This window comes from Hypanus sabinus, chromosome 9 (assembly GCF_030144855.1).
Source record: "Hypanus sabinus isolate sHypSab1 chromosome 9, sHypSab1.hap1, whole genome shotgun sequence".
Classification (NCBI taxonomy): Eukaryota; Metazoa; Chordata; class Chondrichthyes; order Myliobatiformes; family Dasyatidae; genus Hypanus; species Hypanus sabinus.
This window is the reverse complement of record NC_082714.1, coordinates 104,405,140-104,431,775: the sequence shown is the minus strand read 5'-3', so window position 1 is coordinate 104,431,775 and position 26,636 is coordinate 104,405,140. Positions and strand designations below refer to the sequence as shown.

The window sequence follows — 26,636 nt, the reverse complement described above, 5'->3', positions numbered from 1 at the left end:
TCTACTTACTCTTGTGAAACCAAGCTGATGTTGCAGCCAGTGCAGGGAAACAACAAAGTGCAAGATCATTATGCAGTAGAGTGTGAGGTCAAGAGACTATCTTATACAAAAAATCCACTCAAGAGTCTGATCACAGTGGGGTCCATTCAAGAATCTGATCACAGTGGGATAGAATTTGTCCTTGAGCCTGGTATATATGCTTCTAGGATTTCATATTTTGTGCCCAATGGGAGAGGGGAGAAGAGGGATTGTTTGGGACGATCAAGGTCTTAGATTATGCTGGCTGCTTTATGGAGGCAGTGAGAAGTATAGAAAGAGTCTGTGGAAGGGAAGCTGGTTTCTGTGATTTCACCTGTTAAAAGGTGGAGAAGGTCAAATCTGGGCCTAACTACGCCACTAAAAGACAACATGGGCACCGGAAAACTAGTCAAAAGCAGTCATCATCTTTTACCCTGGCTGCAACCAAATAACTCAACATAAATGGGGAATTCTGTCTGGAATCTCTTGTGCTGATGTGACTCAGCCACCTCTGCAAACCAACACATAAAGCTTCATTGGCACTCAGCAGGTCAAGAAGCATCTACTGTATGTACAGAAATGGACAGACAGCATTTTGTGTCAAGACCCTTCTCCTGGACTCTGCCGACCCGTTGAGTTCCGTCAGCGCGTTGTGTGGAGCTCCAGGTTCCAGAATCAGCAGTATCTTGTGTCTCCATAGCTCTGTAAACCAGTTGGCTTTGATCAAGCTGCTGAGAGATACAGGACTCCGTAGTTCAGTAATGAATAAGCAAGATGTTCAATGGTGTAATGTGACCATGCTTAGGATAATAATGTTTAATGCAGTACAATCTGAAGTTTAATGCTCTTTCCCCTCTCTGTTTTCAGTATCTTTCCGCCTTAATGACTTTGCTGAGGTTGACTATTCTCTGGTTAATCAAATTGAATTCTCACCCAGTGGGGCGGACCTGGATTTTAAGGTATGCATTGGAGAGATAGGGAGATGTAAAACAGGTTAGATGGAATGGCATTGACTGTTTTAATAGTTCCATTGTCTTGAAATGTATTCAAGACTATTTTCCAGTTGTCTGTTTATAGGTTGTCAGTGATCTTTGAGAAATGCTCTTATTTAAATTGAGCACCTTGGTGTGGACTCACTGATAAAGGCAGCAAGTGGTGTTGACTCCTGGTTGCCTTGAAGAGGTGCTGGTGATCCACCAGCTTGAACCTTTGCAGTGCCTTTAGTGTTGGACTTGTGGAAGTGGGAACGTTGGCTGTATATTTGGAAGTGAGCTTTGTGCACAACTTTGAATAAGTGTTGCAGGTAATGGTCCTTCCATTCATTTACCCTAGGCGGTGGTTTAGAAGGTGCTGTCAGTCCAGCCTCACTGAATGGCCGGTACACTGCAGTACATTCTGCACCGAACCACATACATCTTTCCCTTCTGACCATATGATAGAAGAAGCCCACCACCGTCTTCAAAAGCCAGTGGGAGGAGCTGTTCTTGAACGTGGTGGTGTGGGACTTCTGGCTTCTGATGGCAGCTGTGAGAAGGTGGCATGTCATGGATAGTGGAGATCTTTGATGATCGAAGCTGCCTTCTTCAGGCAGTGCCTCCTGTAGGTTCTACCGTTCATGGGGAGGTAGCAGCCTGTGGTTATGTTTTGTAACTTCAAAACATTAAATAATTCAGAGGAAGGCAAAGAGTCTGAAAATATGGGTCTAGTTTGAGTTCACTTTGAGGCATGTAAGTATTATGTGGTAGCATGATGACTTATGCAATTAATGTATTTTTACATATAACCTTTAGTCAACTATTTAAATAAACTTATCAAACAATATATATACATTACTCAAACATTATTGAAATACACAACACTCGTCCCTGCTTAGCTATAAATTCCAACTCAAAAGAGAATACATTTCAACCAAATGCACTGTACACTATATAATACAACTACCATACACTGACATCCACAGCATAGTCAATTTTAAATTGTCCCATTCAGGCCGAAATATTTCATCATTGTGGCGGATTTCTTACTCTTGTGGGATAATGTCTTTCCTGACAAGGGGGATCGCTCTGCTTGGCAGGTGAGACTAGTGGCTGTGAATCAATCTCATGTTTTGGGTGCCCCCCGTGGTGGTTGTAGGAGGTGACTCTGAGATGTAGGAAGTGGTTCTGATAGTAATAACCACCCTTCTTCTTCCTTTTTCTTCTTCTAGTTTGTGCATTTAGTTCATTGGACTATGCTCTTATTGCTCACTTTTTGATCCGATATATCCCCTTGGTTTCCTCATCCACAACATTATCTGACAAGTCCTCTGCTTTGTATTTCCACTGACTCCTTTCCTTTTGGCCTTCCATTCACCCAGGAGGGCTTTGGTCTTTGTTACAAGCAGATTCTTGTCTCCCACTTGAAGTTCATGCAATAACCTTAATACATGCACAGTAGGTTCTGATTCTTTATATTCAAAAAAAGCTAAATGCTTGCAACTTCCCTGAAACTCTTTGAACTCTCATCCATCTTTAAACCAGGCCACATTTCACAAGTAACTGCCTTATTAAAATATCAGAAGCGTTTTCAGATACGTTGCCTACAAAACCTGTTGTAGTTAGATCACGGTCTTTGTCACTTTCACTTCCCGTGAGCAGCATGGCCCTTCCTTAGTCCAATATGCTTTTCAGCCAGAGGCACAGAGGTTGGCATTAACTCCTGTTTATCCTTTATTGGGCAACAGTTCATAGTGTTTGGCATGGAGGCAGTTGTGACATTATCCAGTACCTTTCTTAATTTGCTTTCAGTTGGCTTCATTGTGGCACACGATTGGTGGATGGATCTCTAATCACGTTGCAGCTGTCTCAGCCAGTCACATCCCCACAATGCTGGTCCTTTTGTTTTTACCACATGCAAGCTCAATCTGGCTTGTTGGTTGCTGTATTTCACTGTTATGGATGTAATTCCCACAGAAGTTAACTTTATCTAGTATAAGTTTTTAATTGGATATCTGCAGGCATTAGGTCAGAATTTTTGAAATGCTGTTCAAACAAATTTTGTAGAATGACTGAAACAGCTGAGGTGTGGTCAATTCCATTTTAATTAATTTGCTATTCGTGCCTGATGTAAGCCATATTGCTTGTCTTTTGTTAATTTTCACATTGTAGATTTTAAGGTGACACAGTCCTGTGTCACTCTCATCATTATCAGGTTTTTCATCGTGCATGCAGATCAGTCTTTTTGAAATTGCAACTTGACTTTTAAGCTTTCTTCTCTTCCCTGAGCTGTCCATTTTGTCTGCATGATATGCTCTTAGTATGTGACCTACTTTGTTGTAATTTCTGCAAATTTTATATTTAAACCTGCATTTATTTGGTGTATGTGAGCCCCTGCCACAATGGTAACACGATTTGTTCAGCCAGGCCGGTTTCAGTTTAGATGATGTAATTTTGCTGATCCTCACTTTCATTCCTGACTGCAACTCAATTGTCTATTTGTCTGCAGTTTCCATGGAAATGGCAATTTCCACTGCTCTTTTAAATGTAAACTGTGCTTCGGTCAGGAGCTGTTTTTGAATGCTTTCTATATGAGCTCTTAGCGCATCATTACAACCATAACTGAACTGATGTTGCTCAGATAATCTCTTAATTTCAGCCATGTACACACTGAAATGATTTGCTTTTGATTCCACTTAGGAAACCTAAAGCGTTCTGCATTCAACAATGGCTTTGGTTCTGTGTTATTTTGACAATATCACTAAAGCTCATTTCTGCTGCTTTGCTTGGAGCGGTCAAACTTCAGCAAAATTGGCACTTATTTCTCACTGGCTACTTCATTTGCTTCATGTGCCTGTTACCCATAATGTAACCAAAATAGTCAATTCTTTCTGCTTATTATATGATTATTATGATTATTATCACCTGGTACACTCTTTATGAATTCTGAATTCTTCTGCTCATGGACTTTTTATTAAACTCAATGTTTCTGCACGTGCTGGGATGTTTCTTTTAAATTCAACTGTTCCTCACAGCATATTTTTTCAGTTCAAATGTCTTGCTTCACCTTAACAGGTCATTAACCACCTCAGGTTCATTTTAAAAACACCTCAATATAATAATTCAAAGGAAGACACGGTGTCCGCACGAACAGGTCTAATTTGGGTTTGCTTTAACCGAGGTGTGCACATATCATGTGGTAGCATGACATATGCAATTAACACATTTTTACATATAAACCATAATGAGTTATTTAAACAAACAAGAGTGTTTAATCAAACTACATATAATATACAAAATCACACAAAAATTATTGAAATATTAAACACACACACCTGTGGTGTATTGGACTACTCTCTGCTGCTTCTTATATTCCTGCACATTTGATTTACCGTACCAGACCATGATGTAACCAGTCAGGGTACCTTCAGCAGTGCATCTGTACAAGTTTGTCAGAGTGTTCACAGACAAGCCCGACTTCCTTAACCTTCTAAGAAAGACACTGGCACACTTCATTGTGCTGGGCCCAAGATAGATCATCCAATATTGTCCCTTGGGCAGGCTTTAAATCCTTTGATATTTACCATTGACACCAAGAATTTAAAAGGTGATTTATGTTTGGTAGTTGATGTTATTATCTGCAAGATCCCTTCAACCCCATGCACCAAGCTGATTTCCAGTACACTGTCACTCTTTACAACTACACAAGCTTTCACTAGAAGGACTGTGAGGGTTCAAGGAAATGGCAATCTGCACTTTTTCAAAGAAAACCAGGAATAGACAAGCATTGGTTAAATAGCATTTTATGGGCCTGCATTCTCCTGTACCTGGCATTTGATATCTAATTCTTTTTATAGGGTGAAGTTTTCAGAGTGGGACATCGTAAAGAACTTCCCTTCAAGCCACCTCCAGTCAGCCTCCCCAGTCAAAGCAATCACATGCTGTACTTGGGAATATCCGATTTCCTGGCTAATTCAGCAGCATTTGTGTTTCACGAAGCTGGAGCTTTGCAAGTAAAGATTACTGATAATATGGTGAGTAGAGACTGTCTTCACTGCCCTGATGTATTGTTCAGCGGGTACAAGATTATTTTTCTCACAGGCTGGAGTGGGTGTTTCTGGAAACAAATGCTGCCACACAGTGAAGAGATGCAGAACTAAAGCATTACCCGCCTCGTGGTCACAATTACTCCAAATTTGGATTGGACATCTCTTTCAGAGACTCGTTCTAACCTTCGTAGTGAAACTAGTGGAGGGACAGGGTGAGTGGAGAGGAGGCAGTGACGTTTGCGCAGTGATGTGGACTTTGGGCAGACAGTTTCTGTGTTGCATTATGTTTTTGTGATTGCCAACTAATTTACTCCAATGTGTCAGTCCAGAAGCATGAGCCAAGTTCCAGGCCAGTGTGTCAGAAGGGTGAAACTAACAAAGCACATTCCCTCAGAAGAACCTGAAGGCACGTATCACCAGTCTCAATAACAGCTTCTATCCTGTTGTTATAAAATTACTGAACTGTAATACTTTATTGTGCATTCAGTTATTGATTATAAAAATCACAAAGAACATCACTCATATTCCCCACATAACATTTGGCCCATTAAGTTTATACCAGATCTCTGATTCCCTCTAACTTTATCTCCTCACACATGTCTATCACCAACCAGATTCCCTCACCAGCCACCTAAACCAACGGCAGCTGTTTTTATTATTATTTATTCATTTACGGATGTGGGCATCGCCAGTGATATGGTAATGTTGTTAACATTGACAAAGGCGATATGTTCCCAAGTCAGGATGGAGAGTGACTCGGAGGGGGATTTCCAAGTGGTGGTGTTGCCAGGTATCTGCTGATCTTGTGCTTCTTTAATTGTGGTGGTCATGGTGCTGATTAGCCCATTTGTCTTTGGGACGTGGGTAGAGACTTGGGCACTGTGGTGAACCTTACAGCGTCACAGGGAAAGCATGCAAACTCTGCCCAGACAGCGTTGGTGATTAGGATTGGAGCAGTGAGACAGCAACGCTGCCTGCAGAATTGTTGTGTCACCTTGCTTGTAGAAAAACCAGGAAACAGGCCCATAAATCACCAGACACTGTCTCTGTGAACAATTAATATTTCCATCTGAATCTATTATAGAAAAGCAATAACATAACGTCTGAAAAAGGCCACTGAAAATGAAAGAAGTTTCAGTTGGAAATATGAATTTGTAACTTACAAATTAGCCCATTATTGCCACATGTGCTGAGAGACAGTGAAAAATGCCCTGTACTATGCAGGTCGTTTTCATTACAGCATTGTACTGAAGTAATAAAAAAGCCCATTAGAGATAGTTAAGAGATTCAGAGATAGGCCCATGGATGAAAGTAAAATGGAGTGCTATATGGAAAAGAAGGGGTTGATCTTGGAGAAGGTGAAAAGGTCACCAAAACAGGCCTTTGATAATGAGGCTGCTGTACAAGATAAGAGCCCACGGTGTTACAGAAAGATAGAAGATTGTTTGATTGGGAAGAGACAAAGAGGGTGAATATAGGGAGGCTTTTCTGGTTGGCTGCCAGTGACTAGCAGTGTTCCGCAGGAGATGGTGTTGGGACCACTTCTTTTCACGTTATTGTATATGTTGGTGATTTGTGTGATGGGACTGATGGCTTTGCGGCCAATACAAAGATAGGTAGAGAGCCTGATAGTATTGATCAAGCAGGGAGTCTGTAGAAGATTAGAAGAATGGGCGAAGAATTGGCAAATGGAATTCAGTGTAGTGAAGTGTATGGTCATGCACTTTGGTAGAAGTAATGAAGGTGTAGACTATTTTCTAAATGGGGAGCAAATTCAGAATGGGAGCTGCAAAGGGGCTTCGGATTCCCTGAAGGTTAACTTGGAGGGTAAGTCAGTGGTGAGGAAGGCAAATGCAATGTAAGCATTTACAAACCCCATTTCCAGAAAAGTTGGGATATTTTCCAAAATGCAATAAAAACAAAAATCTGTGATATGTTAATTCATGTGAACCTTTATTTAACTGACGAAAGTACAAAGAAAAGATTTTCAATAGTTTTACTGACCAACTTAATTGTATTTTGTAAATATACAGAAATTTAGAATTTGATGGCTGCAACACACTCAACAAAAGTTGGGACAGAGGCATGTTTACCATTGTGTTACATCACCTTTCCTTTTAATAACACTTTTTAATCATTTTGGAACTGAGGATATTAATTGTAGTAGATTTGCAATTGGAAATTTTGTCCATTCTTGCTTGATATAAGACTTCAGCTGCTCAACAGTCCGTGGTCTCCATTGTCTGATTCTCCTCTTCATGATGCGCAAAACATTTTCAATAGGAGATAGATCTGGACAGGCAGCAGGCCAGTCAAGCACACGCACTATGTGTCTACAAAGCCACGCTGTTGTAGCCCGTGCAGAATGTGGTCTGGCATTGTCCTGCTGAAATAAGCATGGACGTCCCGGGAAGAGACATCGCTTTGATGGCAACATACGTCTCTCTAAAATCCTAATATACGCCTCAGAGTCAATGGTACCTTCACATACATGCAACTCACCCATGTCGTGTGCACTGATGCACCCCCACACCATCACAGATGCTGGCTTTTGCACCTTTCGCTGATAACAATCAGGATGGTTGTTTTCATCTTTGGCACGGAGAACTCGACGCCCTTTTTTTCCAAAAACTAGCTGAAATGTGGACTCATCTGACCACAGCACACGGTTCCACAGTCTTTCGGTCCATCTGAAATGAGCTCGGGCCCAGAGAACTTGCCGGCGTTTCTGCATAGAGTTGATGTATGGCTTCCTCCTTGCGTAATACAGTTTCAAGTTGCATTTCTGGATGCAGCGACGGACTGTGTTAAGTGACAATGGTTTTCCGAAGTACTCCCGAGCCCAGATGGCTATAATTGTCTCAGTAGCATGACGGTTTCTTAGGCAGTGCTGCCTGAGGCCTCGAAGATCACACGCATTCAACAGTGGTTTCCAACCTTGCCCTTTACGCACTGAGATGTCTCTGAATTCTCTGAATCTATTCACAATATTTTGTACTGTAGATGTTGAAAGACCTAAATTCTCTGCAATCTTGCATTGGGAAATGTTCCTTTTGAACTGACTAACAACTCTCTCATGAATTTTGGCACAAAGGGGTGAGCCACGACCCATCCTTGCTTGCAAAGACTGAGCCTTTGATGGACGCTACTTTTATACCCAGTCATGATACCTCACCTGCTACCAATTAGCCTGCTTAATGTGGAGACTTCCAAACCAGTGTTACTTGAATAATCTGTGCACTTCTCAATCTTATTTTAACTCTGTCCCAACTTTTGTTGAGTGTGTTGCAGCCATCAAATTCTAAATTTGTGTATATTTACAAAATACAATTAAGTTGGTCAGTAAAACTATTGAAAATCTTTTCGTTGTACTTTTGTCAGTTAAATAAAGGTTCACGTGAATTAACATATCACAGATTTTTGTTTTTATTGCATTTTGGAAAATATCCCAACTTTTCTGGAAATGGGGTTTGTAGACAGATACTTCATCGATCCCAAAGGAAATTACAGTGTCACAGTAGCATTACAAGTGCACAGATATACGAATGTTAGAAAGGAAGTAAGAAAGAATGTAAAAAAGTTACCTTAAAAATAAGATGCACAAGATTTACACGATTTCCAAGTTCACACTGATGAGACCATAAGGCATAGGAGCAGAATTAGGCCATTCAGCCATCGAGTCTGCTCTGCCATTCCATCATGGCTGATCCTGGATCCCACTCAACCCTGCACACCTGCCTTTTCGCCATATCCGTTGATGCCCTGACCGATCAGGAACCTGATACACCCACGGACTTAAATACACCCAAGAACTTGGCCTCCACCACAAAGCATTCCACAGATTCACCTTCTCTGGCTAAAAAAGTCCTTGCCACCATTCTAAAAGGTCGCCCCTCAATTTTGAGGATCTGCCCTCTAGTTCTGGATACCCCCACCGGAGGAAACATTCTCTCCACATCCACCTTTCCAGTCCGTTCAATATTCAATAGGTTTCATTAAGATTCCCTTGCATTCTCCTAAATTGCAGTGAGTACAGGCCCAAGGCTGCTAAATGCTCCTCACATGTTAACCCCTTCATTCCCAGAATTATCTTTGTGAACCTCCTCTGGACTCTCTCCAATGATAATACATCCTTTCTGAGGTATCGGGCACAAAACTATGGACAATACAAATGCAGCCTGACTAGTATCTTATTAAACCTCAGCATTACCTGCCCCAACAGGCTACTCCCCCTGAAATAAATGCCAATATTTACCACAGACTCAACCTATAAATTGACCTTCTGGGAGTCTTGCATGAGGACTCCTCAGTCCCTCTGCACCTCTGATGCTTGAACCTCCTCCCATTTAGATAATAGTCCACACTATTGTTTCTTTTACCAAAATGTATTATCATACATTTCCCAACACTGCCTCTTTTATGCCTATTCTTCCAATTTGTCTAAGTCCTTCTACAATTGCATTGCTTCCTCGGCACTACTTACCCCTTCACCTAACCTCGTATCACTGCAAGCTGCCACAAAGCCATCAATTCCATTATCTCAGTTTTTGAGAACAATGTGAGAAGCAGCAAATGATGTGAAAAGTAGCAGTCCCGCTATTGACCACTGAGGACCACAACTAGTCACCGGCAGCCAACCAGAAATGGCCCCCTTTATTCCCACTCACTGCCTCCAGTCTGTCAGCTATTCCACTATCCATGCCAGTATCTCTCCTGTAACGCCATAGGATTTTATCCAGTTCAGCTGCCTCATGTATGGCACCTTATCGAATGCCTTCTGAAAATCCAAGTAAGTGACTCCCACTGCCTCACCTTTGTCCACTCTGCTTGTTACTTCTTTGAAGAACTCTTAACAGAAACCATGCTGACTTTGACTTATTTTATCTTTAGTCTCCAAGTACCCTGAAACCTCAACTCCAACACTTTCCCAGCCACTGAGGTTAGGCTAACTGGCCTATAATTTCCTTTCTTTTGCTTTCCTCTCTTCTTAAAGAATGGGTACTAACGTGGATAGACAATTGGTTGGCAGACAGGAAACAGAGTAGGGATTAAAGGGTCCTTTTCAGAATGGCAGGCAGTGACTAGTGGGGCACCGCAAGGCTCGGTGCTGGGACCACAGCTATTTACAATATACATTAATGATTTAGATGAAGGGATTAAAAGTAACATTAGAAAATTTGCAGATGACACAAAGCTGGGTGGCAGTGTGAAATATGAGGACGATGTTAGGAGAATGCAGGGTGATTTGGACAGGTTGGGTGAGTGGGCAGATGCAGTTTAATGTGGATAAATATGAGGTTATCCAGTTTGGTGGTAAGAACAGGAAGGCAGATTACTATCTGAATGGTGTCAAGTTAGGAAAAGGGGAAGTACAATGAGATCTAGGTGTCCTTGTTCATCAGTCAATGAACGTAAGCATGCAGGTACAGCAGGCAGTGAAGAAAGCTAATGGCATGTTGGCCTTCATAACAAGGGGAGTTGAGTATAGGAGTATCGAATATTGAAAGACCTAGATAGAGTGGACATGGAGAGGATGTTTCCTATAGTTGGGGGGGGGGGGGTCAAAGACCAGAGGGTACAACCTCACACTATCAGGAAGTCCCTGTAGAACAGAGGGGAGGAGGAATTTCCTTCGTCAGATAGTGGTGATTCTGGAATTCATTGCCACAGTGTCCAGAGAGCAGATCTTGGTAGGTTCTTGACTAGTAAGGGTATCACAGTTACAGGGAGAAGGCAGGAGAATGAGGTTGAGAGGGATAATAAGTCAGTTGTGATGGAATACCAGAGCAGCTTTGATGGGCCAAATAGCCTAATTCTACTTTTAATCTTATAGTCTTAACATCAAGGGCTGAAGTGCATGTCCTGTGCTGTACTGTTCTGTGTTCTATATTGTATGTTCTATAAATAAATAGGTTAGGAAGCTGAAGTAACAGTGAATCTAGATTGAATAATAGAGAGTAATTTTTTTTTTAGAAGTACTAAATTGCAACAACTTCAGGAAAGCTTTTGGTATTTACCAATGCAATCTGCAATTGTTTACAAATCCCATCTCAGAATTGGATATGGGTTTTGAAATCCATGGAGCCCACTAGCCATCATACCACATTTGCCTCTGAAGATTGTGTGGTAACACGGACACACAAAAAAAAAACACCAAGACAAAATTTGCTAATTGTTTTCTGTTTTCCCCAGATGCCAAAAAATTCACCATTCAGATTAAACACAAAGTCCTTCGGTATAATCATGCCTCAGGTAAGTGTTTCATGAGTTTGTGTGCCTTTGTCTGATATCAACAGGGGCTTCTGCCAAGCCAGCTCGAGTGCGCTCACCAGATTGAAGAATGAATTGGGTGAAATTGTTATGGGAAACAGAAGAATTTAATAAGTACTTTAGATCTGTCTTCACTAGGGAAGATACAAGCAATCTCCCAGATGTTATGGATGGGCCAAGGACATAGTGTAACAGAGGAAATGAAACAGATTGACATTAGGAAGGAAACGGTGATGAGTAGACTGATGGGACTGAAGGCTAACAAATCCCCAGGTCCAGATGGTCTGCATCCTAGGGTACTAAGGGAGGTGGCTCTGGAAATTGCGGATGCATTGGTAATCATTTTCCAATGTTCCTTAGATTCAGGATCAGTTCCTGAGGATTGGAGAATGGCTAATGATATCCCACTTTTTAAGAAAGGAGGGAGGGAGAAAACAGAGAACTATCGTCCTGTCAGTCTAACATCAGTAGTGGGGAAGATGCTAGAGTCCATTATTAAAGATGAAATAGTGGCATATCTAGATAGCAGTGATAGGATTGGGCCGAGCCAGCATGGATTTACCAAGGGCAAATCATGCTTGACTAATCTGTTGGAGCTTTTCGAGGATGTAACCAGGAAGTTAGACAAGGGAGATCCAGTGGATGTAGTGTACCTCGATTTTCAGAAGGCATTTGATAAGGTTCCACATAGGAAATTGGTGGGTAAAATCAGAACTCATGGCTTTGGGGGGAAGATATTGACATGGATAGAAAACTGGTTAGCAGATAGAAAGCAAAGGGTAGCAGTGAATGGGTGTTTCTCGGAATGGCAGGTGGTGACTAGTGGGGTGCCACAGGGCTCGGTATTGGGACCACAGCTGTTTACCATTTACGTTAACGATTTGGATGAAGGCATTGAGAATAACATCAGCAAGTTTGCTGATGATACTAAGCTGGGTGGCAGTGTGACATGTGATGAGGATGTTAGGAGAATTCAGAGTGACTTGGATAGGCTGGGTGAGTGGGCAGATACTTGGCAGATGACGTTTAATGTGAATAAGTGTGAGGTTATCCACTTTGGGAGTAAGAACAGGAAGGCAGATTATTATCTGAACGGTGTAGAGTTAGGTAAGGGAGAAATACAAAGAGATCTAGGAGTCCTTGTTCATCAGTCACTGAAGGTGAATGAGCAAGTGCAGCAGGCAGTGAAGAAGGCTAATGGAATGTTGGCCTTTATTACAAAGGGAATTGAGTACAAGAGCAAGGAAATCCTTTTGCATTTGTACAGGGCCCTGGTGAGACCACACCTGGAGTATTGTGTACAGTTTTGGTCTCCAGGGTTAAGGAAGGACATCCTGGCTGCAGAGGAACTGCAGCGTAGATTCACAGGGTTAATTCCTGGGATGTCTGGACTGTCTTATGCAGAGGTTAGAGAGACTGGGCTTGTACACGCTGGAATTAAGGAGATTGAGAGAGGATCTGATTGAAACATATAAGATTATTAAGGGATTGGACAGGATAGAGGCAGGTAATATGTTCCAGATGCTGGGAGAGTCCAGTAACAGAGGGCATGGTTTAAGAATAAGGGGTAGATCATTTAGGCCAGAGTTAAGGAAAAACTTCTTCTCCCAGAGAGTTGTGGGGTTCTGGAATGCACTGCCTCAGAAGGCAGTGGAGGCCAATTCTCTGGATACTTTCAAGAAGGAGCTAGATAGGTGTCTTATGGATAGGGGAATCAAGGGATATGGGGACAAGGCAGGAACCAGGTATTGATAGTAGTTGATCAGCCATGATCTCAAAATGGTGGTGCAGGCTCGAAGGGCCGAATGGTCTACTTCTGCTTCTATTGTCTATTGTCTATTGTGATTCTTTGAACCTCAGAGTGTTTGCAGTGTGAACTTATAACTTGCACTCTTTTCACTGGGAAAAATTAGCATTACCAGTGCCAAAACACTACCGATTCTGGAAACGTTAAATGTAAAACAATCATATGTGTAAAGATCAGCCAGGTTCTATGCAGAAGGAAAGAAAAAGTTAATCACACACATAAATATGAATACTTATCTTTCCCCGCAGCTGGAAAAGCTCTATCCTAATATGAACATGATAATGAACCTCCACACCACTAAGCCGCCAGTTCTGAGGGCCGCAAATGGCATCACCCTTCAAGCACTTGCTGCCCTTGACGTATTAGCGATCCTCCCAAACTCATCACTTGTATCACTTTTTGTCCTGAACATTGTAAGTACTAAAATCTTATTTCTTCTGTAACGTGTCTCAACATTTTGGGAAACGTTGTTATCGTGTGATTCTTCTTTCTTGTTTTGTTTTGGACTGTTCCAGGACACCAGCGTCTCCGCTAAGATTAATGTCTTAGGGATGAAAATGATTGGGTCCGTAACGCTGAATCAGTAAGAAGAAAATTTGTACTTGAAACATCGTTTATGCCCTCGGAAGTTAGTGCAAGGGAACATGGTTTCAGTTAGTGCAGGGTAAAATAATTTCCACCATTTTTTAAAAAACAAGCTTGTACTCGAAAGGCTGTTCATGCCCTCAGTTCAGTAAAAGGAACATGGTGTCGGTTCATGCAGAGTGAGGTAATTACCACTCAATCTATTTTAACAATACTAAAAGTTTCTTGTCATTAAAGGATAAACATTGGTCAGATGCATCCTAGAAGAGCTAACTGCTCTTCATTTGCCAAGTGCCAAAAGACTTTAATATCCATCTGAAGTACCAGATTGAACCTTGCTTGAAAAGTCTCAATTCTTTTCACTGTTTTTGTTACACGTACCTTTAGTGACTGAAAGAGTTTAAAGTCAGACTGCATCAGCATTGTTAAAACCAGAGTTGCTGACAACTTCCACTGTGATATAATCATGTTCTGCTCTTCTGCTTTGCTTTTGTATAGCCTGGGATTGTCTCTTGGACATACTAGAGTGGGCCCTGTTCCGGTAAGAATCTCTTTTCACATCTTAGATATTGTTTGTCTGACATGAATTTGATTCTTCAATACGAATTGAATTTTCATCGAAATAATACCTTTAGACAGGCAACATGTTACTACAACTTACTAAGCGTAATGATTCGGCAGCTTGGTCAGAAGAATCTATGGAAGTATTCACCTCAGTACCCCACAACGCAACATGTACTAAGAGGAAAGAACAGTTCTGGGCCTAATCAGAATGTCTCATCATAATATTTGAGGCAGGTACATCCTTTGCCTCACTGATAGCAAGAAAAACATTGCAGGTTTTGATCTCTTAACAGCAATAAAAGATTCAAGTTCCATGCAATGAAAATCAAGTTATATTCACAAAAACAAAGTACTGTGAATGTTGAATATTTTAAATGAAAACAGAAAATACTGGAAACCCTCAATGACTTGTGGAAAGCATTCTCAATGATCTTCAACTTATTCTGTCATGATAATCATTTAGCCCTAAATTATAAGCATTTATTCAAACTGTTCCAAGAGTTCCAAAACTTCTAAAGATGTCCAATCTGAAAGTTCTGTTTTATAATTTTATCCTGGTTGAGATCAAGTGAAGTGGCCAGCGTTGACATTGGCCCTCCCTCAAAATCTGATTGGACCCTGTAATATCTATGCAGTAATGCATATGGGTCTATGGATCAATTTTATCTGGCCTATATCTGAGCTGTCACACTTGTTGCTCCCTTGACAGTACTAATCTGCAGCAGCATGTTGTTTTAAAGATGTCTTCTGATTGTTAGGGCTCAGTGGAAACCAAGAGTGCTTGGACAGGAGATCAGACACCCCACCAACTGTACTTGCAGTTAAAACTGTCTCTGACATTCCTGAACATAGGAAACTTTTCAGAAAATGTAACTAAGGAAGTCTCACTACAAAAAATTGAGAAACACAAAACTACTTCAAAAACAATTAATTTACCCAATAAGATTATGTCAGACAGTGCTACAGCTAGTAGAGCTCCTTGCTTTCAACACCAGTGACCTGATTCAATCCCGACCCCTGGAGCAGTCTGTGCAGAGCCCACATATTCTCCACATGACCGCATGGATTTTCTCCCATATCCCAGCCCAATAGCTTAATTGGTCTCCGTAAACCGCACTTGGTGTGGGCAATTAGTAGAATCCGGTGACTGGGAGGGGTGTGGTAGGTATTGATGGAAATGTGTGGAGAATAAAATGGGTTAGGGTATGATTCATATATCAGTGCCTTTTTGATGTTGTGAACTTGGTGGGAAAAAGGGCCTACAGTGTTTCCATGTTGGGTTTTGACAAAAACTTACCTGGCTCCCAACAAGCCATTCCTCTCCATTGAAATATATGTAGTTACTGAAGCTGTTTCAGTTGTAAGCTGGCTCAGGTCCACTTCCCAAATTCACCAGTGAACTGACATTCCAACCCTGGACCCCATAAGAAGTACAACAGTCAGGATGTGTTGGGATGTTCCGAGCCTTCAATGATCATGTTGTCAGTTCCAACCTCCCCTGTGCTAACCTCCCTACCATAAACTTTATTCTGGGATATTTCAACTACGTGACCTTCTTCACACTTTCTTTCTTGTTGAAGGTGCAAGGTCTGGAACTGTTAGTCAAGATTGTAGTAAGAGCAGTGGTGTTACCAAAAGTCAACGGTAAGTCCCTAATGGAAGACTTTCACATATATCTGAAATCAAAGTGAAGTACAGAGTATCATGAAACAGTGTTGAGGCCCCAGAGGTTCACAATCTACATCACTGATTTAGTTGCAGGGATCAAGTGTCATAGGTCCAGATTTGCTGATGGTGCAAAGATGGGTGAAAGTGTGTGCCAGAAAGGCTCACCAGATTGATTCCTGGGGCGTGAGGATTTTCCTATGAAGAAAAATTGAGCAGGCTGGGTCTGACTGTCTATAGTTTGAAAGAAAGTGAGGTGATCTTAAGGAAGTGTCTGAAGGTTTTACAGATCGAGGCAGGGAAGAAGTAGTGATGATGTTTTCCCTGACAGTGGGATCTAGAACCAGGTTGGGTGACAGTCTCAAAATAAGTGCCCAGAGGGGGTTCTCTACACAACAGCATTGGGTCTCAGTCACTGAATATAGTCATTAGGTGATCAACAGGATTGTGGATATTAGTTATGGGCTTTGCATAGGATAAAGGTGATGACATAGAACCATATGCTGTGTGGGGACAAGGGATTGCATCATCCACAACTGCCTCTTTTTCTTTTTGTTTAGTTTTTATGGATGTCATAGAAAACTCTCTTACTTTTGCTTGCAGATAAACTAGCCAGGGGAGTTCCACTACCAAGTATAAAAGACTTAGATTTTCTAAATCCTGTGCTAAAGGTGAACCAGGTGAGTGATTGCATGATGTGAAATCCACTTAATGGTATGAATGACATTTAAATGAAGTTACGTCAGAAGAAAAGTCACGAGGGAACAATTTCCCTTGAGGACTCGGATAAGGGGAATCTATTCCTCCTCCTTGTCCTTTCTGTGAAAACGAACATCACCGTGCCGAGGTTCAACATCATGTTCAGACAGATGGTAAAGTGACTGTGAGCAGTTCACAATGTCTTTAAAATAACCTCACAATTAAATGTTTTGTGCTGCTGACTTTTCTCTAGAGTTAGAGGAAGCCCTACATTGCTGGGAAAGTGAGCTTTAATTGTGGTTTCAAGTTAAACCCAGTGTAAGAATTGGCAGAGCATACAAGAGTAGCAACAAGGTGCAACCTGTTCAATGAATTTGATTAGAATATTGATAAATACTGTATATCAAATAACATCTTACTTTTAATACTGAAGCACAGCATACAGGAATAAGTCGTCATTGCAAACTAAAACTTTTACCCAATTCCTGTTGGACTCTAGCTGGAGTATAAGGGAAAAGAACTCATGCTGTAGCTGTATAAAAGTTTTATCAACCATCACTTAGCTGGTAGGTGATAGGTGCAGCCAGGCGAAGGGGTAGGTTGGTGGGGGACGAAGTGAGAAACTGATCAGTGGAAAAGGTAAAGGGCTGAGGAGGAATGTGACAGAAAAGGAAAGCAGACCATGTGAGATAGGAAAGGAGTGAGATACCAACGAGAGGTGGTACACAGGGAAGGAGAAGAGAGCTAAAATGAGGAATGGGAAAAGAGAGGAGGGGGAGGGTTAGAAATTACTAGAAGGTAGAAGAATCGATGTTCATGCCATCAGTTTGGAGTGCACGGCAGAGAATTGATCACCAGAAATGTTACAGACAGAACAAAGGCGCCCGACACAGTGGTTCCCAGTGATGTAGTGGGAACATCAGACACTATCGGTGACTCTGACAGACTCCCAGGAGAAGTGTTGCCTCACCTGGAAGGGCTGTTTGGGGGCATGAATGGCAGGTGAGGAAGGAGGTGAATAGGGAGGCATAGCACTTCCTCCACTTGCAGGGTGGCAGTGGAATTAGAATAGCTGGCCACTGAGAAATACTGCATGTTATGGTAGCGTTCACAAGCATTTTAGAGGGACAGATGGTTTTGGCAAAGGGCCTTGCTTCTGAGCTGTGACGCTCTATGAAGGGAATGGATGATACACAGGAAGAGGACATTAGTATAAATTAGTGTCAGGAATGGCACAACTCAGTGGGCTGAATGGCCTGTCTAGCACTGTACTGTTCTATGATCCTTTGTGGGAGAAATTGCTTCCAACATAAGGATGAGCAGGAGCCAGAGCAAAGGGTAATTAACAAAGATTTAGGGAGACTATGTGGTGACTTATGATCTGCATTGCATTCCTGGAAAGGTGGTAGAAATTGATCCTGCAGTGAATTCCAAAAGAGAACAGGATGTAGCTGTGTAAAGGAGAGATCTAACAACTAAAGGGAAAGAGCAAATGAAGTAATTCAATTGTAAACTCTTTCATGGGATGTTCCAACCGCCATGGGATGAATTACATATGGTGAGATATAAATAATTGTGGCATGTCACAAAACTGATTGTAGATTGAAACTGTGCTGCTGTGCTTCAAAGCATGAGCTGGTGAAGATCAGGTTTGTGATAATGTAATCTTGATACTGTTTCAGAACATTCTGGTGATTGCAACCGATATCCGTTACCGCCCGGGAACCAGCAGCTGCTCCCAGCCAAAGCTTTGTGAGGGAAAGGAAAACCAGACATCTGATTATTTTGATTAACTGGCCACTTACTAAGCAGAGATTTTACATAAGGCCACCACATTTTCTCCATCAAATATTGTTCACTTCTAGCTTGATAGTTTTCAGTCTAGTGCATCTCAAATAGAAGCTATTGTTAAGCTCCATCTCCGTTTTTTTTCTTGTTCTTTTCTCTTTGTATGAACTTTTGTGTAAGACTTTTAATAAGCATAAGGAAATGTTGCTAAAATTTTCCTGTACGTATTGTTGGAAGAATATAAAACAAAAGTAACCAACTTTAGAGGAACCAAACCTTTCCTCTACAACAGTCAACCTTTATCAGTTTTGATCTCAATCCATATATGTTTTTGACAGGGCGTTTGAAAGAAACTTTTGGTGTGTCAATACAATTTTTGTTTAAGCTTAACCATTTGCATGAGCATCTGAAAAAAAGAGTAAGTGCTTCAGTTTACTGTATTTCTGTATTGGATAAACAAAGACTGCAAACTTTCTTTGGATGATGCATTCACCTTCTCACTGAAAAAAGCAGATTCAATTACTTTTAAAAGGACAAATAAATAACAGAACAAGGTATTTTGGGATGTGGTTTCTTTTAATTCTCCTCTAAGCTGCCTGACTGGCATTGGTTTTGAATTTATGGATTTGCCATCTTGTCCTCTGTGGTTTTTTTGTAGAGTTAAAGTCAGGTTTATCGTCTGCGTGAGTACATGTATGCACAGGTACAACGTAAAACGTATTTGCAGCAGCATCACAAGGACACAGCACCATATAAATAACATTTACAAGAAAAGCAAAATTAAATGTAAAGTCAGCAGAAGTTTTACTATTAAGAGCATAATTATAACAAAGTCCACTTTAGTGCAAAGTGATCAAAGTGGTCACTGGTGTTTGAGGTTGTGGAGGTTTGTACAAGAACCAAATATTTGAAGGGAAGTAACTATTATTGAACCTAGCTTCTTTAATTCATATACCAGCATTGACATTAAAATACCGGATCCTGTATAACCAACACCCCACATCCTCTACTCAAGATGCATGCAAGGGAGAGCCAGTTCTGTAAATGTCTAGAGCTGCGTGCCCTTTACCCTCCCGCTCACTGGCTGATGTGGTCAATAAGCAGTGTTGTCAGGAGCAATGTCCAGCAATGGCAGGTATTCTTGGGAATAATGCACAAGGTGCAAAATCAGTTCATCCCCCAGAGAAGGAAGGATTCAAAGGGGGGAAAGGGGCCACAGTGGTTGACAAAGGAAGTCAGAGATTGCATAGCATTAAAAAAAAGGAAATATGACAGAGCTAAGGTGAGTGGGAGGACAGAAGATTGGGAAGTTTTTAAGGAACAACAGAACTTAACTAAAAAGACAATACGGGGAGAAAAAATGAGGTACGAACGCAAGCTAGCCAGGAACATAAAGGAAGATAGCAAAAGCTTTTTTAGGAATGTGAAGAGAAAGAAGATAGTTAAGAACAATGTTGGGCCCTTGAAGAATGAATTGGGTGAAATTGTTATGGGAAACAGAGAAATGGCAGAAGAATTTAATGAGTACTTTAGATCTGTTTTCACTAAGGAAGACTCAAGCAATCTCCCAGATGTATGGATGGGCCAAGGACATAGGGTAACAGAGGAAATGAAATGGATTGACATTCGGAAGGAAACGGTGATGAGAAAACTGATGGGACTGAAGGCTGACAAATCCCCAGGTCCGGATGGTCTGCACCCTAGGGTACTAAAGGAGGTGGCCCTGGAAATTGCGGATGCATTGGTAATCATTTTCCAATGTTCCTTAGATTCAGGATCAGTTCCTGAGGGTTGGAGAATGGCTAATGTTATTCCACTTTTTAAGAAAGGAGGGAGGGAGAAAACCGAGAACTATCGACCTGTCAGCCTGACATCGGTGGTGAGAAAGATGCTAGAGTCCATTATTAAGGATGAAATAGTGGCATATCTAGATAACAGTGATAGGATTGGGCCGAACCAGCATGGATTTACCAAGGGTAAGTCACGCTTGACTAATCTGTTGGAGTTTTTCAAGGATGTAACCAGGAAGTTAGACGGGGAAGATCCAGTGGATGTAGTGTACCTCGATTTTCAGAAGGCATTTGATAAGGTCCCACATAGAAGATTGGTGGGTAAAATCAAAGCTCAGGGCATCGGGGGAAAGACATTGACATGGATAGAAAACTGGTTGGCAGATAGAAAGCAAAGGGTAGCAGTGAATGGGTGTTTCTCGGAATGGCAGGTGGTGACTAGTGGGGTGCCACAGGGCTCGGTATTAGGACCACAGCTGTTTACCATTTACATTAACGATTTGGATGAAGGCATAGAAAATAACATCAGCAAATTTGCTGATGATACTAAGCTGGGTGGCAGTGTGACATGTAATGAGGATGTTAAGAAAATTCAGGGTGACTTGGATAGGCTGGGTGAGTGGGCAGATTCTTGGCAGATGACGTTTAATGTGAATAAGTGTGAGGTTATCCACTTCGGGAGTAAGAACAGGAAGGCAGATTATTATCTGAACGGTGTAGGGTTGGGTAAGGGAGAAATACAAAGAGATCTAGGAGTCCTTGTTCACTAGTCACTGAAGGTGAATGAGCAAGTGCAGCAGGCAGTGAAGAAGGCTAATGGAATGTTGGCCTTTATTACAAAGGGAATTGAGTACAAGAGCAAGGAAATCCTCTTGCATTTGTACAGAGTCCTGGTGAGACCACACCTGGAGTATTGTGTACAGTTTTGGTCTCCAGGGTTAAGGAAGGACATCCTGGCTGTAGAGGAAGTGCAGCGTAGATTCACGAGGTTAATTCCTGGGATGTCTGGACTGTCTTACGCAGAGAGGTTAGAGAGACTGGGCTTGTACATGCTGGAATTAAGGAGATTGAGAGAGGATCTGATTGAAACATATAAGATTATTAAGGGATTGGACAACATAGAGGCAGGAAATATGTTCCAGATGCTGGGAGAGTCCAGAACCAGAGGGCATGGTTTGTGAATAAGGGGTTGGTCATTTAGGACAGAGTTAAGGAAAAACTTCTTCTCCCAGAGAGTTGTGGGGGTCTGGAATGCACTGCCTCGGAAGGTAGTGGAACCCAATTCTCTGGATGCTTTCAAGAAGGAGCTAGATAGGTATCTTATGGATAGGGGAATTGAGGGATATGGGGACAAGGCAGGAACCGGGTATTGATGGTAATTGATCAGCCATGATCTCAAAATGGTGGTGCAGGCTCGAGGGGCCGAATGGTCTACTTCTGCACCTATTGTCTATTGTCTGTTAATCATTGTGGCATCCAGCATACTCCCATAATGGTGTTCACTGCTACTGGAATGATTTTGTTGCTGTTTGGCCATCCAGTTGCTGATTGATGCACCATCAATAACTCACACTGAGACGTAAGGCGAGATATCGGCTTTTATTGACTGGAAGAAGGAACCAGGAGTGAGTGTCCATCATACTATGTCCTGGAGACTGAGGCCGAGCGTCAGGCCTCAGATCTCCTTTATACAGGGGTCTGTGGGAGGAGCCACAGGAGCAGTCAGCAGGGGGCGTGTCCAGACAGGCACATAGTTCACCACACTGATATTCCAAACACACTGATGGAACGTGTCAGGAAAATTGTCCTGAATAGTACTCTTACTTGCTATACTGACCAAGGAGTACTGTTTATACATTGTTCTGCATAATAACTGCAACACACTCATCATGAGGACAGGCCATCTTCATGTTCTGAGACATTGATGCAGGTTTTGGAAGTAACCTCCAGCATTTACAACCAGGGTACTGGCTGAACTTGGAGACCTGAGTTACAAGGAGAGGTCACATTGACTAAGACTTAATTCTGTGGAATGTAGAAGATTGAGGGATTGGTAACCTGATACATGTATACAAGATCATGAGGGGCACAGACAGGGTGAAAGTACATAATTTTTTCCCCAGGGAGGGGTACTAAAAAAAGGGATTTGGGTTCAAGATCAGAGTTGAGAAACTTAAAATGGACATCAGAGGCAGCTGCTTCTTGCCAAGGAGGTGTGCGTATTTGGAATGAGTTTGGAATGAATTGCAAGGAGCTGGTTGAGGCAGGCGCATTAACGTTTCAAAACCATCTAAATAAGCACATGGAGAAAAGAGTTATGGCCAGATACGTGCAAAGGGAATTACCGCACTGGGTGATACAGCCAGCATGGATGAGCTGGACTGAAGGACCTGTATGACTCTGAGTGCAGGGAGTTGTTACAGGTGCTGGCTAATAATTCTCACAATATCCATCCTAAATTTGAGCTCTCCAGCTATCTACTTATTTTCTTACTTCTACCTTAGCACATAATTTAAAAATAAATGGATCACTAATGTTCAATTCTAGTATTTAAAATATAGGAGCAGAACTGGGCCGTTTGGTCATTGAGTCTGCTCCTCCATTCCATTAGGGCCCCTTAAACCCATTCTCCTGCCTTCTCTCCAGAACCTTTGACGCCTGAGTAATCAAGAGTCTATCGACCTCCACTGTGACTCAATGACTTGGCCTCCACAACTATCCATAACAATAAATTCCAGATTCACCACCTTCTAGCTGAAGAAATTCCTCCTCGTCGCTTTGTTAAATGTTTGTTTCTCTACCTGAGGCTGTGCTCTCTGATCCTAAACTCACCTTGTATGAGAAACATCTTCTCCACATTCACTCTGTAATATTCGGTAGGCTTCAATAAGATCTTATGCACTCTTCTAAACTCCAGCGAGTACAGACCCAAAGCCAACAAACAATCCTTTCATGCCCAGAATCATTCTGCTAAGCCTCCTCCGCACCCTCTCCAATGCCAGCACATCGTTTCTTAAACCAGGAGCACAAAACTGCTCACAATACTCCAAATTCAGTTTGACCAATGCTTTATAATCCCTCAGCATTACATCCTTGCTCCTGTAGTCCAGTCCTCTCAAAATGAACACTAACATTGCACTGGCCACTGGCTCAAATCTGCAAATCAGCCTATAGGAAATCCTGTACATGTCACAGTCCTGACCGTAATTCTCCATTTTCTCCTAATTCCCTTTGATGGCGGCACACCTGGTTTTTATTAAGACCGGCAACTTTGCACACTTTAGTTGCTCGATCGTTGGTTTTGCCAGTGTGGTGATTAACGTTTCCCGGCCGCTTGGGATTGTGTGTTCTAAGTTTTGCTTCAGTACCGAGATTTACTTGTGAGACTCGGTCACTCCGCGTCAAGGTAAGTTTTCTAAGTTCTACTCCAGTTCTGAGGTATACCTGTAAAACCCAGTCTCTCCAAGTCAAGATAAGTATTGTAAGTTTTACTTCAGCACCAAGGTTTACCTGTGTAATCCCATCTCTCCGTGCTAAAGAAGTTTTGTCTGCTGCCTTCCTTTCTACGCTTCGTGTCAAGATGAGTTCCTCCTGGTTTCCTGCACTCCCTCCTGCTTGCCGTTCAACGCTCACGCCCGCGTCTGCACCCGAACTCAATCTCCGTGCCTGTGTCCTGCGCTTGTGTTTGCCAAGTTCGTTGTAACAGCACAAGGACTCCTAATCCCCTTTGTATCTCTTGATTTTTGAAATGGTCTATGCCTTTATTCTTATTACAAAAGTGTATGACCAGACACTTCCCTACACAATATTCTATCTGCCACTTCTTTGCCCATTCTCCCAATCCAGGTCCTTCTGCAGACTTCCTGTACCTGCCACTCCACCTGTCTTTAAATTGTCTGCAAACTTGGCCACAAAGACATCAATTCAATCATCCAAATCATTGACATATAATGTGAAAAGAAGCAAACCCAATACTTATCCGTCTGAAACACCATTAATCACCAGCAGCCAACCAGAATAGGGCCCCTTTATTCTGACTCTTTGCCTCCTGCCAGTCTGTCAATCTTCTGTCCATATTAGTACCTTTCCTGTAATACCACGGGCTCTTATATTGTTAAGCAGCCTCATGTAAACAATATCAACTGACTCTCCTTTGACTATCCTGCCTGTTAGTTCCTCAGAGAATACCAAAAGATTTGTTAGAAAATGTTTCCCCCTTAAAGAAACCATGTTGATTTTATTATGTGCCTCCAAGTACTCCGAAACCTCATCCTTAACAGTGGACTCCCACATCTTCTCAATCACTGAGGTCAGGTTAACTAGCCTATAATTTCCTTTATTCTGCCTCCCTCCCTTTTTGAAGAATGAAGTGACATTTGCAATGTTCCAGTCCTCTGGAACTGTGCGAGAATCTATCGATTCTTGAAAGATCACTAAAATACTTCCACTATCTTTTCATCTATTACTTTGAGCTCTGGGCTGTTATCCATCTTGTTCAGGTGACATATCTAGCCTCAGACTTTTTCGTTCCTCAAGCACTTTCTCCTCAATAAAAGCAACCATACTCAATTCTGCCGCTTAGCACTCTAGAATTTATGGCACACTGCTGCTGTCTTCCATGGTTATGATTAATAGAAAATACTTACTAAATTCGCCTGCCATTTCTTTGTCCCCCATTACTAACTCTCCAACATCATTTTCCAGAGGTCCTATATCCTCTCGTCTCTCTTTTACTCTTTATTTATCTGGCGGAAAAAACTTTGATATCCTCTTTTATATCATCAGATAGCTTCCCTTGTATTTAATCTTTTCTCCTCATATGGCTATTTTAGTTGCCTTCTGTTGGTTTATAAAAACTGCCCAAATCTCTAACATTTCATTGATGTTTGCTGTTATGTGCCTTCTCTTTTGCTTTTATGCTCTTTGACTTATCCTTGCTTCAGAACACTTCATCTTTAATATGTATCTATCCTCTACCTTCCAACTTGCTCCCAGAATCACTAGGCATTGCTGTTCTGCCATCAACCTGTTATTTAATTCCCATCATTTTTTATATTGGCAGTTTCTTAACTCTACTCACATGGATTCAATATCTTCTGATCCAATGTCACTTCTTTCAAAGGATTTGACTTCCTTTTTTAACCAACAGAGCCACCCCACCTCCACTCTGCTTATCTGCCTGTCCTTTTCATACAATGTGTGCCCTTAAATGTTAAACTCCTAACTGTTGTGTTTGCTTTTGATAAAAGACTAATTTTGCGTGGGTTTTCAAATGCTAACCCATTTATTAACAGGAGACAGTCGTGGCTTCTATCTCCACACTTTAGTGTGTGCTCCTAGTTCACCAACGTCCTTCTGGTTCTGGATGAACCACTCACGTTGCACACCAGGAACTGAAGTTCTTTATTATGTATGCACATAATATCACATCTTCCCCCTTTCAATCCCTCATAAACCTGCAAGAAACAATACTGCTTTCCGACAGAGAGATTTATATTAACTTCAATTGTAATGAGCTTTCCAACACAGATATTTACATTAAGCCATCACAGAGATAGACTGAAAGTAGATGGGTGAATCAGAGACTGTATTTGCTTATTCAAGTCCACCTTTTGGACTGCTATTTGTTTCTGCAGATGTCTTGCTTTCACTTGCTGTGTTAATACCAGTGTCCTTTTGAAAACTCGGATCTGTGTGCTTATTTCTTTCACAACCTTTTGCCAAGATCTTAACTGTTCATCTCTGTTCTTGTTCTTGCTGTGTGCCATATTTGCTCTACTTGCCTCATAATGAAGTCTTGGACTACCTGTCTCTTTGCACTAGTTCCAACTGAGTCTGTCTCAACTCACAGAGCTCGTTCTGTTCGCTGCATATCATGGATAGCAGCTCCTCCTGTTGGCTTGTGCTGATGTTCTGACCTTGGGGATTGTGTGGTCTCCGCATCTTCCTTTTTTATTTTTCCTCTTCTACTTCGCTGAGGATTGTGGTGATATTTTTGATTTCCTGTCTTTATCTGGAAGTTGATGAGAAACAGATTTTGAACCAAAGCTGCATGATGTGGAAGCAAGACTGGCAACGTCTTCATCATGATCACTCTGTTCAGCACAGTCAAGCTAGTGTAGCTGGTATGGACATCTAACGAAGGTGGAGTTCTTGTGCTTCTCTTGCATAACCTCACTAGAGCACTCATGAATGCTGTTACAAGTTTCTCAAGTTGCATTAGGTAAGCATTTGAGTTCCTTAAAGACACCTGTGTCCATGAGTATTGTGTGGTCATCATTGGTCTGTGAAGCCACTACAAACACCCTTCACCTGGCAGAGCCTTTTGCATGCACTCAGCCGTAATATTAGCTGCACTCTTTTCTACAATCAGTAGTAAGTGCTGCCCCTTGTGCTTGAAGGTCACTACTTCAGTCCTTTTACTGAA

The 26,636-nt window shown here is 41.8% G+C and overlaps 1 protein-coding gene across 1 annotated transcript in view; it reads left to right on the top strand.

Annotated features, from left to right (window-relative positions):
• LOC132399691 (bactericidal permeability-increasing protein-like) overlaps positions 1-18,968 on the top strand; it is a 47,718-nt gene extending 28,750 nt beyond the window's left edge. The window contains exons 7-15 of the mRNA XM_059980350.1: positions 886-977; positions 4,850-5,026; positions 11,234-11,293; positions 13,367-13,531; positions 13,634-13,701; positions 14,202-14,244; positions 15,848-15,911; positions 16,536-16,612; positions 18,314-18,968. Coding sequence (XP_059836333.1) covers positions 886-977; positions 4,850-5,026; positions 11,234-11,293; positions 13,367-13,531; positions 13,634-13,701; positions 14,202-14,244; positions 15,848-15,911; positions 16,536-16,612; positions 18,314-18,424 — 857 coding nt within the window. The 3' untranslated portion in view covers positions 18,425-18,968. The remainder of the gene's footprint in view (positions 1-885; positions 978-4,849; positions 5,027-11,233; positions 11,294-13,366; positions 13,532-13,633; positions 13,702-14,201; positions 14,245-15,847; positions 15,912-16,535; positions 16,613-18,313) is intronic.
• The last annotated feature ends 7,668 nt before the right edge of the window (positions 18,969-26,636 follow it).